General features: G+C 41.2%; 1 protein-coding gene across 3 annotated transcripts in view; it reads right to left on the bottom strand.

The window, feature by feature from the left end:
• Window positions 1–709: 709 nt before the first annotated feature.
• The window catches only part of LRRTM4 (leucine rich repeat transmembrane neuronal 4), a 480,033-nt gene continuing 467,726 nt past the window's right edge, over window positions 710–13,016 (bottom strand). For 2 of the 3 annotated variants that reach the window (XM_034761808.1, XM_034761807.1), the window contains one exon: window positions 710–1,962. In XM_034761808.1, the coding sequence (XP_034617699.1) occupies window positions 1,738–1,962 (225 nt within the window). In that variant the 3' untranslated portion in view covers window positions 710–1,737. The remainder of the gene's footprint in view (window positions 1,963–13,016) is intronic. The other variant, XM_034761809.1, reaches the window with a different exon arrangement.

Below are 13,016 nucleotides of genomic sequence, written 5' to 3'. Positions count from 1 at the left end.
TCTTCAGAGCAGGGAGCCATCATTTCTTGAATGTTTGGAAGCCGCCTAGCACATTGAAAGCATAGACAACAATTAATAATGATAGCACAGACTCCTCATTCCACTCCAGAACAATGAGTGGCTGTAAGGCCAGAAGGGACCATTAGGGTCCTCTAGTCTGGCTTGACATGGGCCACGGTATTTCAGCAAGTGCCTCCTGAATCAAACCCATAATTTAAGGCTGGACTAGCACATGTCCTTTTAGAAAGACACCCAATCTTGATATCAAGACTTCTAGTGATGGAGAATCCGCCCCAGCCTTAGGTAAGTTGTTCCCAGGGTTAATCACCCTTACTGTTAAAAATGTGCATCTTATTTCGAGTATGAATTTGTTTAGCTTCTCCTTGCAGCTATTGGATCTTGCGTGATAGATTAAAGAGACCTCGACTATCAGAAGCCTTCTCCCCATGTAGACGCTTCTAGACTCGGACAAAAATCACCTTTTACCTTTGCCTTAGATAAACTAAATAGACTGAGTTTCTTTAGCCTCAGGTTTTCCACACCTCAAATCATTCTTGTAGCACTTTTCCAAAAGGTGAGGGGAGGCTTTGGTGATTCTTTCCTTAAAATCAGTCGAGTTACCATGTAACACATCTAGAGAAACCATTCAAACATTAGCTTGGCTGTGGTGTCCCAACCACAAAATAATATGTTTATTTTTTTCCACCACTTTTTTTGTCCTTTTATTGATAAAATCTACACAAAAGCTAACTCATCATCATAATTAATTAAAAAAACAAAACAAAACCAATGCTACACATTCTCCTGTGTTTTAGAAATTGTGTCAGCCATTGAGTTTCATTGAAATGCTCCTGCTTTATGCATTTCCTTCCAATCCATTTTGGGCACATTGCATCCATCTGGGTACCCAAAAGTCCATTATTTTTTGCCCATGCCATCTCTGGATTGTAAATGTGTGAACTGATATTCCATCATGTTTCCCCATTTTTAGAGCCCAAATGGTAATTATAGTGTCGACAATGAAGCACGATGAAGATAGTAAAAAATCCAAAGCACCCTCCATAGTGCACAGCATGTGTCTTAAAATGTACATGCACCCAAGGTTTTTGTTTGTTTCTTTCTTTCTTTGTTCTGCTGCATCAATTGCCAACGTCCTTTTGGTTCAACACAAGCTGTAATGCCCATGTTTGAAGTTCAAAATATTAGCACTTGACCCCTCCCCCCAAAAGTAAAATAAAATAGCCATCATTTTGTTGTTTGATTTAAAAAAGGAAAGAAAAATCAATTTAAACAAAGCTTTAAGAGTAATAAACACTTAATAAAGAAGCTATGACTGACCCACCTTGGAACCTCCCACCTCATTTTTACCTGTGGTTCTCCTTCTCAAGAACCGTGCAATGTAGAAAAATCAAATATACAAACAGAACTCTTAATCCATCCCTTTATGTAGCTAGAGTGAATCTATTTTTAATAAGAACTTGACAATCTCTCTTTAATATTTACACCAAGGAGTTTGTTTTAAAGTTTTAAAGCAAAAGAAAATCTTCAAGTTCTCAGCGCTGAATTGCAAGACAGAATTTCCACACTTTTCTTTCTCCCTTTTTCTTTTGTTTGTGTTGGAACATTTGCAACTGGAATGGTAGATTTTTGTTTTTCTTGTCCTTTTCTCTTCTGAGATGGAAGTTCCTCAAAAGAATTCCCTACTCCCACCCATTCCCAAAGAAGCGGTCTCCATGATTAGTTTGGTATTCTCTCAATGTAAATGGCTGGAGCGGCTGAGCGCGCAATTGTTGCTATGAAGCTGTGGTCTCGACTGAGTTCCAGGTTGGTGGTCTCAACCTGCTCCGCCCGGGAGATGGTGTCGTACGCCTTATTTACATGGAGAGGCTTGTGGGCCTGGCAGTATCCGATCACTGGTTGGTCATAGCTGTAATAGGGCAAGGTCTTCATGGGGTGAGGGACCTGCATCAGAAAAAACAGAGACAAAAAGAGAGAAACATGTGAATGATATGCTTAACTAGGCGTTTGTATAGCACCAAGCACAATGGACCCTTGGATAGGTCAACCTCTTGGCAGTATCACAATATGTTAAAAAATAATAATGTTTAAACACTTTTCAGAGTCTCTCTGAGTCTCTTTCATAGAGGTCTAATTCTGCAGCCCTTACAGTTAGTGGGAAGCACTTATGCTTAATTCTCACTAGAATAAACAAGACTATTTGAGTTCCATTGTAGTCAATGGGACTATTTGTGGATGGAACACAAAACTATGCAGAGGGCTTAAGTGCTGCATAGACCCACCCTATCCTGGATCTCTAGATTCCAAGGCCTAGCCTAGATCCCATCTCTCCCTTTTATTTGAATTCCTTGGTAAGCATCTTATCATACACTGACATAAAAAACAAAGATTTTTAAAAATACCCCATACTTTTAAACGTTAATTCTAAAAACTAAATATAATTAATAGCAAAACATTAGATACAAATCTTTTCCTATCTGACTTTGCAAGTAATTTAATAATCTGCAGGAGATGAGCTGATCAAATTGAAAAAAGCTTGCTCCATGGGGGTTGGCGAGAATCTACAGGAAATACAAGTTACAGTTTATTCCAGTAGTGGTAGAAAAGCTAAACACATCACAGCTGGAGATATGCTATCTGTAATTCTATCTTGTAACAAATACTTCTTTAATTCCCTTCCAAGCTTTAAATGAAGAACACAGATCTAGTTCATCATGAGTTTTCATTGCATGGTATACTTCGTCCAGACAGATATGAAAAAGCAGTGCATCTCAGAGATATTAATGTTAATTATAACTTTTATTGTAGAATGAATGTGACATACTGTACCTCAAAATAGCACCCCGTACCCCCCTATTCATATATGATTGTGATATTTCATACAAATATGCCATGTAAGATATCATATGAAAGGTCATGATCTGCTGAAACCACATGTTCTTCAAAATACGTATATCATTAGTGTGTATGACGTAATGAGATTTTGCTGTATGGCTGTTACTGAAATATGCTGTAAATTTGCTAGGGACATACAAAGGACCCCCATCCAGGTGGGTGTTCAATTACCATTAATCAGCAGGAGAGTTGTAATCAAGGGATTTACAATTCAGTGAGGGCTGCCCAAGCACCACACAATGGGAACCGCTCAATTCTATGACTCAGTTGCACAAGACAACACACCAGCAGGATTGCTCAACCCAGTGACTCAACAAAGCCCACCAGGACATGTCTGGGCAACTGGCTTCTAGGCACATGGACTGAGGATATAAAATGAGGAACAGTGGCAGCATGTCTTGGCCTTTCTCCTTCCCCACCTACGCTGGAAGCAACAAGAACACTGAGAAGATGAAAACTTCAACTGAGCAGACTGGTCCAGGCCTGTGTATTGAGAACTGTAACATTCAGTGGGGGAGAAAACTGCTTGATCTAAATAGTACCTACTGTAATAAGGTTTAAGATTTATATTGTGCACTTATCTTTTATTTTCTTTGGTAACTATCTCTGACCTTTTATGCCTACCACTTATAATCACTTAAAATCTATCTTTCTCTAGTTAATACATTTGTTTTATACTTCACCTAAAACAGTGTATTTTGCTTGAATTGCTTGAGAAATCTCAGTTTAAAAAGGCTGGTGCATGTCCTCTCCACATTGAGAGAGGGGAAGACTGGGTAATAAACGTACACTGGTCAGGCTTCTGACCAGGGCAAGATGGTACAGCTCTGGGGTGCAAGGCTGCGGAGCTGGGGGGAATTGGTTGGTGCCTTTCTCTGTGTGATTCATGAGTGGCTCTGGGAGCATTCATGCAATCTAGCTGGCTGTGGGGCTCCACATGCTGTTGTGCTGAGTGATAACAGCACCTGGTCACTAGCAAAGCATTGTGGTCACAGCTGCTTGTCACTAGCAAAGCATTGTGAGAGACAGCTTAGGCTAGAGAGTTAAGGGGGCACAGTGGTACCCCAATTCCAGGTTGCTCCCTGGGGATCCCATCACAACGCGTTCCTCCTGCATTCAAATCTAATAGGTAGTAGTTTTGTCCTTTTTCTTTACAGAATGCTGGAGGGACTCCAAGACACTCCCAGTTGCAATTCAATTGAGAACCTTTTCATCTTAAATGCACCAATGCAAAAGTCAAACCTCTCAGGCTTGGTCTACACTACCCCCCCCAATTCGAACTAAGGTACGCAACTTCAGCTACGTGAATAACGTAGCTGAAGTCGAAGTACCTTAGTTCGAACTTACCTTGGTCCACACGCGGCAGGCAGGCTCCCCCGTCGACTCCGCGGTACTCCTCTCGCCGAGCTGGAGTACCGCAGTCGACGGCAAGCACTTCCGGGTTCGACTTATCGCGTCCAGACTAGACGCGATAAGTCGAACCCAGAACTTCGATTTCCAGCCGTCGAACTAGCTGGTAAGTGTAGCCAAGGCCTCAGAAGACTTTGAAATCACAGCTGAGATCACTTATGTACCAAATTCAGCCCTGGGGTCAGCAGATACAATTCTCATTTGAACTGGGCTTTGCACCATTTTACAACAGTGTTTGAATTTGTCCATAGCCTTTAAGGCAAGTATTTATGATACAACAAAAGCCAAGGATTGCTCGTTTTCTGTAGATCTTTGTCATTGAGGTCCTGTGCTTTACAGTAATAATATACAATACATTAACCACGGAGTCCCCCTGTGTACATCATTGTTTATTCCCTCTTCTCCAAACAGGAGTTAAAAAATCAGAATCACAACAATATCCCTAAAAAGCATTTAAATGTGTTTTTCTTATCAACAGTTCTCAGTACTTTTCCAAACCATCCCTTGATCAATTCAAGGTGTTTTCTCTCCTCAGGATCCCTCTTCCGCAGACAGGAACAATGCAAGTTAAAGAAACAGTTTTGTACATTCCTGAGATCGCACTGAGAGCTTGTCTAGACTGAGGATTTTTGCAATGATGTAGCTACACTGACTTAGCTGCAGTGGTACAACAGTGTAGATGTGCTGTGTTTCATTGGTTCAAATATCTCCAGCATAAAGAATTATTTCTTGAAGGAGAGAGCAATGATCTCTTGCAATGGACAGTTTTTTCCCTTACCCGTGGCACTATCTTGCCATGCCCTGTCTGACTGCAAACCCACCCCTTTGTAGCAGGACTGTTAACGTATCTGCTTTTATTAGATAGGATCCAAAACACCAACCAGTAGAACTAGTCCTGGAAGCAGACGTGTCAGAATACTGCAAGAAAAGCTATTCTTAAGATATCTTCTGCCAAGACTGAATATAGAAGTGCCAAAAGTCTCCCAGGAAAGTTCACTTTTGGGAGTTTTGCAGTCCATACAAAGAGTTTGGAGGAGCATCTGAACATTTGAGTGCTTTTCCAAATCAAAGTCAAACCTAAAGCCTTCAGAGGATGGTCTGCCACAAACGGGAATGTCCCTTCATTTCATGAAAGATATGATCCACGAAGACATCAGGGGCTGATTTTCATTTACACTAGGATCCCTTTACACTGCTGCATTAGCTTACATTTATTCCCATTCCAAAAGGTTTCTTTACACTGACCGAGTGGCATGAAGAGACCTTAGTGCAAATGAGAATAAGGCCCATATGTACTTTTCAGAGTATGGGCCTGATTGTGTAAACTGTCAGTCATATGGGCAGTCCCTATTGAGGTGACTAGTTGTAGGACTATTCATGTACAAGGAAAAGTTGGCAGGATCTGACCCTATTGTGAGTAATGCTGAACAGTGTTGAAGAAATTGGTCATTCTAAAACAAGCTGAAGCGATTAGATTATCTACTGAAGCACCATATGGGAACTTGATATAAATTCCCACACAGGGAATTTATAAACATAGTAAATCCAGTCTTCAGAATAATGAATATCTTGCTTCATTCAAGAGTAAGGAAGGATTATGGTTAAGGCAGCGGACTGGGACACAGGAGAATTAGGTTCAGTTCCTGGCATCAGCCATAGCCTTCCACAAGTCACTTAATCTACCTTGCACAACAGTTCCCCCACTATAAAATGGGGAAAATGCTACTTGCTACCTTCTCTCAAACTGTAAACTTTTGGGGGCTGAGATGTCTGTACAGTGCCTAGTTCAATGGAACACCTATCTCAATTGGGGCCTCTCTGACCTTAAGTACAGACCACATCCACTGTATGTCTCCTTCTACCACCATGCTTTATTATACTGTTCCAGCTGGCCAGCATCCTGTAGTGCTGTTTACATATTTACAAGTCCCAGCCATATCCCCCACTTGCTTCTCAAGAAAGGGAGCAGTACCAGCAGCCATTACTGCCTGTCTTTCGGCCCTCTGCTTCCCCCTTTCCAGGGCTTCCTTCCTCTCCATTCATCTGTTCCCAGCTCCTGGGGTTGCCTCCCCCTCTAATTAGCACTTCAGCTGTAGCTCCACTTGTTAATTGATTCTCTAATTAGGCCCCAATTAATCTATATTGCTGGGGATTTGAGTGACGGTGCTGAGTCAGCTTCTGACTCAGTACCCTGGTTACAGGTCTTTCAATTGCTACTGCAACACAAATAATAAACTACAATTTAAACATTCAAAGCACAAAACCAGGTTTCTATAAATACTATAATAAACAAACTAGTACCTAACATTTCTACAACCCTTTGCATCTGAGGATTTCAGCACCCTTTACAAAGGAAGACAAATATGATGTTAGTCTCACTGTGCAGGTGAGTAAATGGAGGCACAGAGCTGATACTTGAGAGCAAATCCATGACAAAGGCAAGAACAAAATTCTTATATCTTAGCCACTAGGCCTATGTTCTATTTGTTGTACCACTCTGCCACCGGTAATAGCTGCAATTTAGGCTACAAAAATTTCTAAATTTGGCTTTGGAACATAGTAAATTGTAATGAAGACAAACAGTTGCTTAGGAAGGAGTACAACAGATACAGAAAGCGCTTCTTTCTTTTATGATGGATCACAATATCCCATTCAGTCTTTGGCTAAGTGTACTCTTTCATTATTACACTCCAGGACAGCACAGTCCAGGAGAATGAGTGAGGCAGAGACATAGAATGAAGAATGACAAGATATTTGCCACGAGACCATGCACCAGTACATATGTGTTAGCAATCATTTCTAAATGAATTATTTCCTTTTCTAAAAGTTATATTGCCTAATGATATTTATTTAGGTTTAATAGTTTATTTAATATAGGGAAATAAATGGTCCTTAAAATGAAACATACTCCAATGTCACTGAGATTTATAGATGACAACTTTTTTTTTCAGTAAATCTTTGTACTCAGGAGGGATAATCTAACTTCATTTTAAATGTTTTTGTATAAGGCCATATACAGTCTCTGAAGTGTTGCAAATAGTTGATTAAGTAAATGAATGAGGTGCTATCTGTTCTTTGAAGTAAGCTTTGACTCTGTCAACCAAAAAAACTTATTATGTTAGAAGCACTAAGTGTTCAGTAAGGTTTTGAGCTAATGGGCTGTATTAATTAGCTGGTATTAACTTCTGAAGTCTTCACCTCTGTAGATCTTCCCACTAAATGGTCTAAACATTGCAGTCTTAACAGCCGCCCACTTGAAACAAACATTCCATTACAAGCAAAATTTACATAAACCCGTATCTGAGGGATTAACATAAAAGATTCAGTGGGTGAAATTTAGGAATGCAAATCTTCCCTTTCAAACTGAAATTAACATTGGAGAGGTTAATAGCTCGACATCCTCATGGCTGAATAATAACTGCACTAAAACAAGCAGAAGAAAGCTGAGTGTACCTGTCACCAAATGAAATCTGGAGCAGCATTAAACACATGTTTCTCAGGACTTCATGCTTGTTCAGTTTTCTCTTGAATGCTCAATAGTGGTGAGCCTGATTCTCCACTCAGTTGGGCCCCAGTTCATCAGAGCGTGTAAGCACATATTTAAGTTCACCCCTATTCAGCAAAGCACTTAAGCATGTGGACAAGAGCTTTGATGAATAGGAATGGACTGCAGAATTCGGAAGCTGCACAGATTTTATGGTGGCATAACTCTGTTTAACTGGAGTTACCCTTGGCAAAGAACAGCTAAAACAGAATGTAAAATCCGGGCCAATAGTTTTGCTTACCTACCTCAGAGAGCTGCCAAGAGAGTGAAATAACTAACATGTAAAGTGCTGTAATGAAAAGTGTATGACGCTAGTGCTACTGGTTTAATGAGAAAAGACTTATTTAAAAATTCTTTCAATGGCTAGAATTCAACTTGGGCTTACTCATTTTACAGCAAAGTGCTGTTAATTAACATAATTAATAACCAGTCACTCTCAATGATGTTTAGATAAGGATATGCCGTTGCTAAGAGCTGATGTAAAGAGCTGCTAGAGGAGGTACTGCAGTAAATGTGAAAAGTTTGTTTTTTCACACAGCCCACAAAAATAAAAAACTAAATCTTCACCTTCATCAACTATCACTTGAACATGTTTTAGGGCCTGATCTGGTGCCCACCAAACTCAATGAGAGTGTTTTCATTGGCTTTAGTGGGCTTTGGGTTGGAACCTTGTTGAATATCCACATAATCTTATTATTGTAATCCATGCTCTTTCCTTTCCTCTTTTAGTATATTACCCACACTTGATTCTGCAAAGTGGTTAGGGTGCTAGCCTGGGACTTGGGAGACCCACTTTCAAGTCCCCTCCATGCCACAGACTTCCTGTGTGATCTCACACAGGCCACCTAATCTCTCTGTGCATCAGTTCCTCCATCTGTGAAACAGGGATAATAGCACTTTTCTACCTCACAGGGGTGTTGTGTGGATACATATACTGAAGATTGTGAGGCAGACATATATTACATTGCTGGGAATCAGATAGGAAGTTATGCCCGTTCTGAAAATCAGTTCTTCTAAGGTGTATCAATTTGGACATCCAAAAATCGAGACACCCCAAATCTGTATGTGTAAATATCTTCTGTGTGTTCCATTCTATGCATCTGAAGAAGTGGGCTGTAGCCCACAAAAGCTTATGCTCAAATAAATTTGTTAGTCTCTAAGGTGCCACAAATACTCCTGTTCTTTTTGCGGATACAGACTAACATGGCTGCTACTCTGAAACCCAAATCACTAGTTACTTTAGAAAATTTGGGTCTTGTAGTTAATTATATGGGGGCCATTATAATTTACTAATTTCCAATACTGTTGGCTCATGTGCCTAAATACTTTAAAAAAAAATATTCACAGAGCTGGTCCTCTCACTCAGGTGGAATAGTTCAATCACCATCCCACTTAATTAGCTGAGTTTTCTTCTCTAGAAAACAAAAATAAAGCATGAAAATTCTCAGCCAGGTGAGTGCTCTGGTTGCCTGCACCATAGTGCTTTGCAATTAAGATAAACCCAATTTACACTTACCGTGTATATTCGTTCATTAGCCCGTTCGTTTATAAGCCAACCCACCAAAATGGATAGGTAAAAATAGCAAAAACTGTATGACCCTTTCATAAGCCGACCTTATATTTCAGAGGTTGGGAAACTTTGGCTCCTGGCCTGTCAGGGTAAGCCACCGGTGGGTCGGGACGTTTTGTTTCCTGGAGCGTCTGCAGGCATGGAGCCCCTCAGCTCCCTGTGGCCGCGGTTCACTGTTCCCAGCCAGTGCGCCACTTCCCGCAGCTCCCATTGGCTGGGAATGGCAAACCGTGGCCACGGGGAGCTAAGAGGCTCCATGCTCACAGACGCTTCAGGTAAACAAAACTACAATGTATGAGATCAGGGATTGGCAACCTTTGGCACGCAGCCCTCCAGGGTAAGCACGCTGGCGGGCCGGGACGGTTTGTTTACCTGCCGCATCCGCAGGTTCGGCCGATCGCGGCTCCCACTGGCCACAGTTGGTCGCTCCAGGCCAATGAGGCTGGCAGGAAGCGGCACAGGCTGACGGATGTGCTCTGCGGACACAGCAGGTAAACAAACCGGCCCGGCTCACCAGGGTGCTTACCCTGGTGGGCCGCGGGCCAAAGGTTGCCGATCCCTGTATTAGATATTCAATTCAATGATTCCATAGAGTTAAAAATCATCAAATTTTGGAGTAGACCCATTTATAAGCCGACCCCTTCTTTGATGCATCACTTTTTTACCAAAAATATTTGGCTTATGAATGAGTATATATGGTAATTTATTCCTAAATACGTATTTATCTAATGGTACTTATTGAACAAACCACATTAAGTTAACCTTTAAAGTTAAGTGTATCCATACTTCCTGAATGCACAGACATTGGACTTATGCAGGTAATATTTTCTCATTTGCACTAATATTTAATGTCTCAACACAATGGTTTTGTTACTGAATTAATATGTCTGCTGTTAAATCTAATTCAGAGTACATTTTATACTGTATATTATTTAACGTAAAAAATAAGCAAGATATGAAGACATAGTTTTAGGATTAGTGGAATACACAGCTTCACCTAATACATTAGCCAGATATAATTGAAATAGGAAATTTTAATTAATTTCATGCTGTTGAAAGATGATGAGTTGAAAGCCCTGGAAACTAGCTTTGGAACTGATTCAGGGAAGCACTTAGGCATGTGCTTAATTTTAAGCATGTACTTAAGACCCATTAAAGTAAATGGGACTATATAGAATAATAGAGAGTTATACAAATGTAAGCTGGCAGGACCCCATAAGGTCAGCTAGTCCATTCTCCTGCGCTGAGGCAGTATGAAGTATACCTAGGGCATTGACATGAACAATCAGTCCCATTTCAAAGAGCACTAACTCAAAGCACTCCAACAAACTGTCAATGTGCATCAGCAGTCTGCACACAGGCAGTTAGAGCACAGCAGGCTAGTGCAGGATAGGTTCACTTCCCAGTTTACTGCGGTCTGATTGTTCACGGAGAGAAGCCCTTAGAGCATGCTTAATAGAATAAATGTTTTCCGGACTCAGGCCCTTTACCCACAGAACAGGTGCAAGCCTCCATAGCACCGCCAATGTGCACCAATTGTGACCCGAAGGTCCAGCACAGGTGAAAGAGTAATTTAGGACTTGACCCAAAGCCCAATGAAGTTAATGGAAAGATTTCCATCAATTTCAGTGGAACAGATCCTGTGTCTCCAGACTTCAGCCCTTGGACTTTCTGCTGAGTCTGCCAACTGCTAAGAACCATCACATCTCTAACCACCTTACATTCCAAGTGTAAGGCACATTTCAACTGTGCCTTTGCGAATATACACAGAAAGCAGAGCTACACATTACACATCTAGTATTTTAAATTATATAAACCCATGTACACATATACACACACACGGATCCCATTTTCAGTTACTGTAAACAAAACAACAACAAAAATAGTTTTCAACCCCCTTCCCTCCCTCCCAAATTTCACTGACATTTTCTGCAGAAATACCTATTTGGATTTTTTTTTAAATCTACATTTTATTTTAAAGATCAAATGAAAAAATCTGACTCTACAAGGAAGTGCTAGAAGTCTCATGAGAAACCCCGTTCATGGAAAATATCGCAGCCAAAGGGATGTGCCTGAATTTGGAATAAGCCTCAGTTAAACAGCTCAACTTCAGCCTTGAGTCTTATCTGAACTGCTGTTCTACAAAATCTTTGCCACCAATCCTGACAGTCCCCCTAGGTATGCCAAGGTTCAAAAATCCTACAGAGAACTTTGTCTGAGTCTAGAACAAGGCTGGATTAGGCCTGGAGCACTGAGCAGAGTTCAGCTGATAAAATGAGAGGGGCGGGGTGTGACTTCCTTAATCTGTTTACTGCAATTTCATGTTCAATTTCCTTCCCACGCCAGAGAGAAACTGTTTCCTAGCCTCCGTTATTCACTTCCCACCAAATCATGTCAGCAGCCTATGCAACTTCCACAAAGAGAGGACACATGCCAGGAAGGACCTAAGGAAGGTACAGTCATGGTGCAGAGCCCTGCCTGAAAGATGTAAAGATGTCAAGGTCAGACCAGGCTCTCTCAGGATACACAAATCAAAACTGCAGCAGAGCCCCTACAGTGCAGCCAGACAGAGATTGCAAGAGAAAGAGACAGAAAGCACAGGCCCGAGTTGTCAGACAGAGAATCACCAAGTCCGTACCTGTCAGCTTTCCCAAGGAAAATGAGGACAGGATGTAGAGCAGTATGTAGGGTCAAAATCTTAGGAGGGAGTATCACCTTGTCTCCATCAAAAAGGGGAAAATCTTTGGTTGGGTGTGCACTAGGAAACCGCTAATAACCCACAGCTTTAAAATGCTGTACAAAGCCAACTTTCTGCTAAATAAAGTACTTTATCTCCCTTGATTTTCCCCCCCTTTCTCTTCCTGTGTCTTTTATTTATTAATATCAATGTTCATTTTCCATCTTTTCCCTGTTGGCTAATTTGTCCACCCTTTTCTCCAAACCTACTCCCCTTCTATTTCTTTAAATTATTTTTTCCTTTTCTGATCTACTCTGCCTACTTTTGCTTTACTGGTTTGTCCCCATCTCTCTAATTACTTTCCCCACCTTCATTTCTCCCCACATAAGTCAAAATCCTATGAGCTGATGTGCACGTGTGGTGCCCTGTGCCCATGTGGTTTCTTGTTTGATGCAGCATCATCTATGGAAATATCTGTCCTAACGGATCAACAAGCAAAATCAGGGTCATCATGCTCCTTCCTAGTTCCCCAGTCCAATTTGGACGGGCACAGAGCACAGGTCTTGTAACCTTCCACATATGGTTGCTGAGAGGAAGTTGGCGCATAAGCAAGTGTCAGAGTGAATTTGCAGGTTTCACCTTTCAAATGCAAATGAGCTGACAAGGGCAGTGAACAGCATGTGCTACGGCTGCCATCTCGGCCAACACTGAGGATTGAACAAGGACCTCTCAGGCCAAATGCAGAAATATCTACAGCTTCAGCTAAGGAGACAGGTTGTGTAACTGCATCAGACACACATTCTCTGTGGATTGGAAAAACAGTGCACACTGACCAGTGCTTTCCACATGCAATTGTGATACTGATTACATATTTTATAGGACCAGCTCCCGTGTGCTTTAAA

Source organism: Trachemys scripta, chromosome 2 (genome assembly GCF_013100865.1).
Source record: "Trachemys scripta elegans isolate TJP31775 chromosome 2, CAS_Tse_1.0, whole genome shotgun sequence".
In the NCBI taxonomy this organism is placed as follows: domain Eukaryota; kingdom Metazoa; phylum Chordata; order Testudines; family Emydidae; genus Trachemys; species Trachemys scripta.
This window is presented reverse-complemented; position numbering and strand designations above follow the sequence as displayed.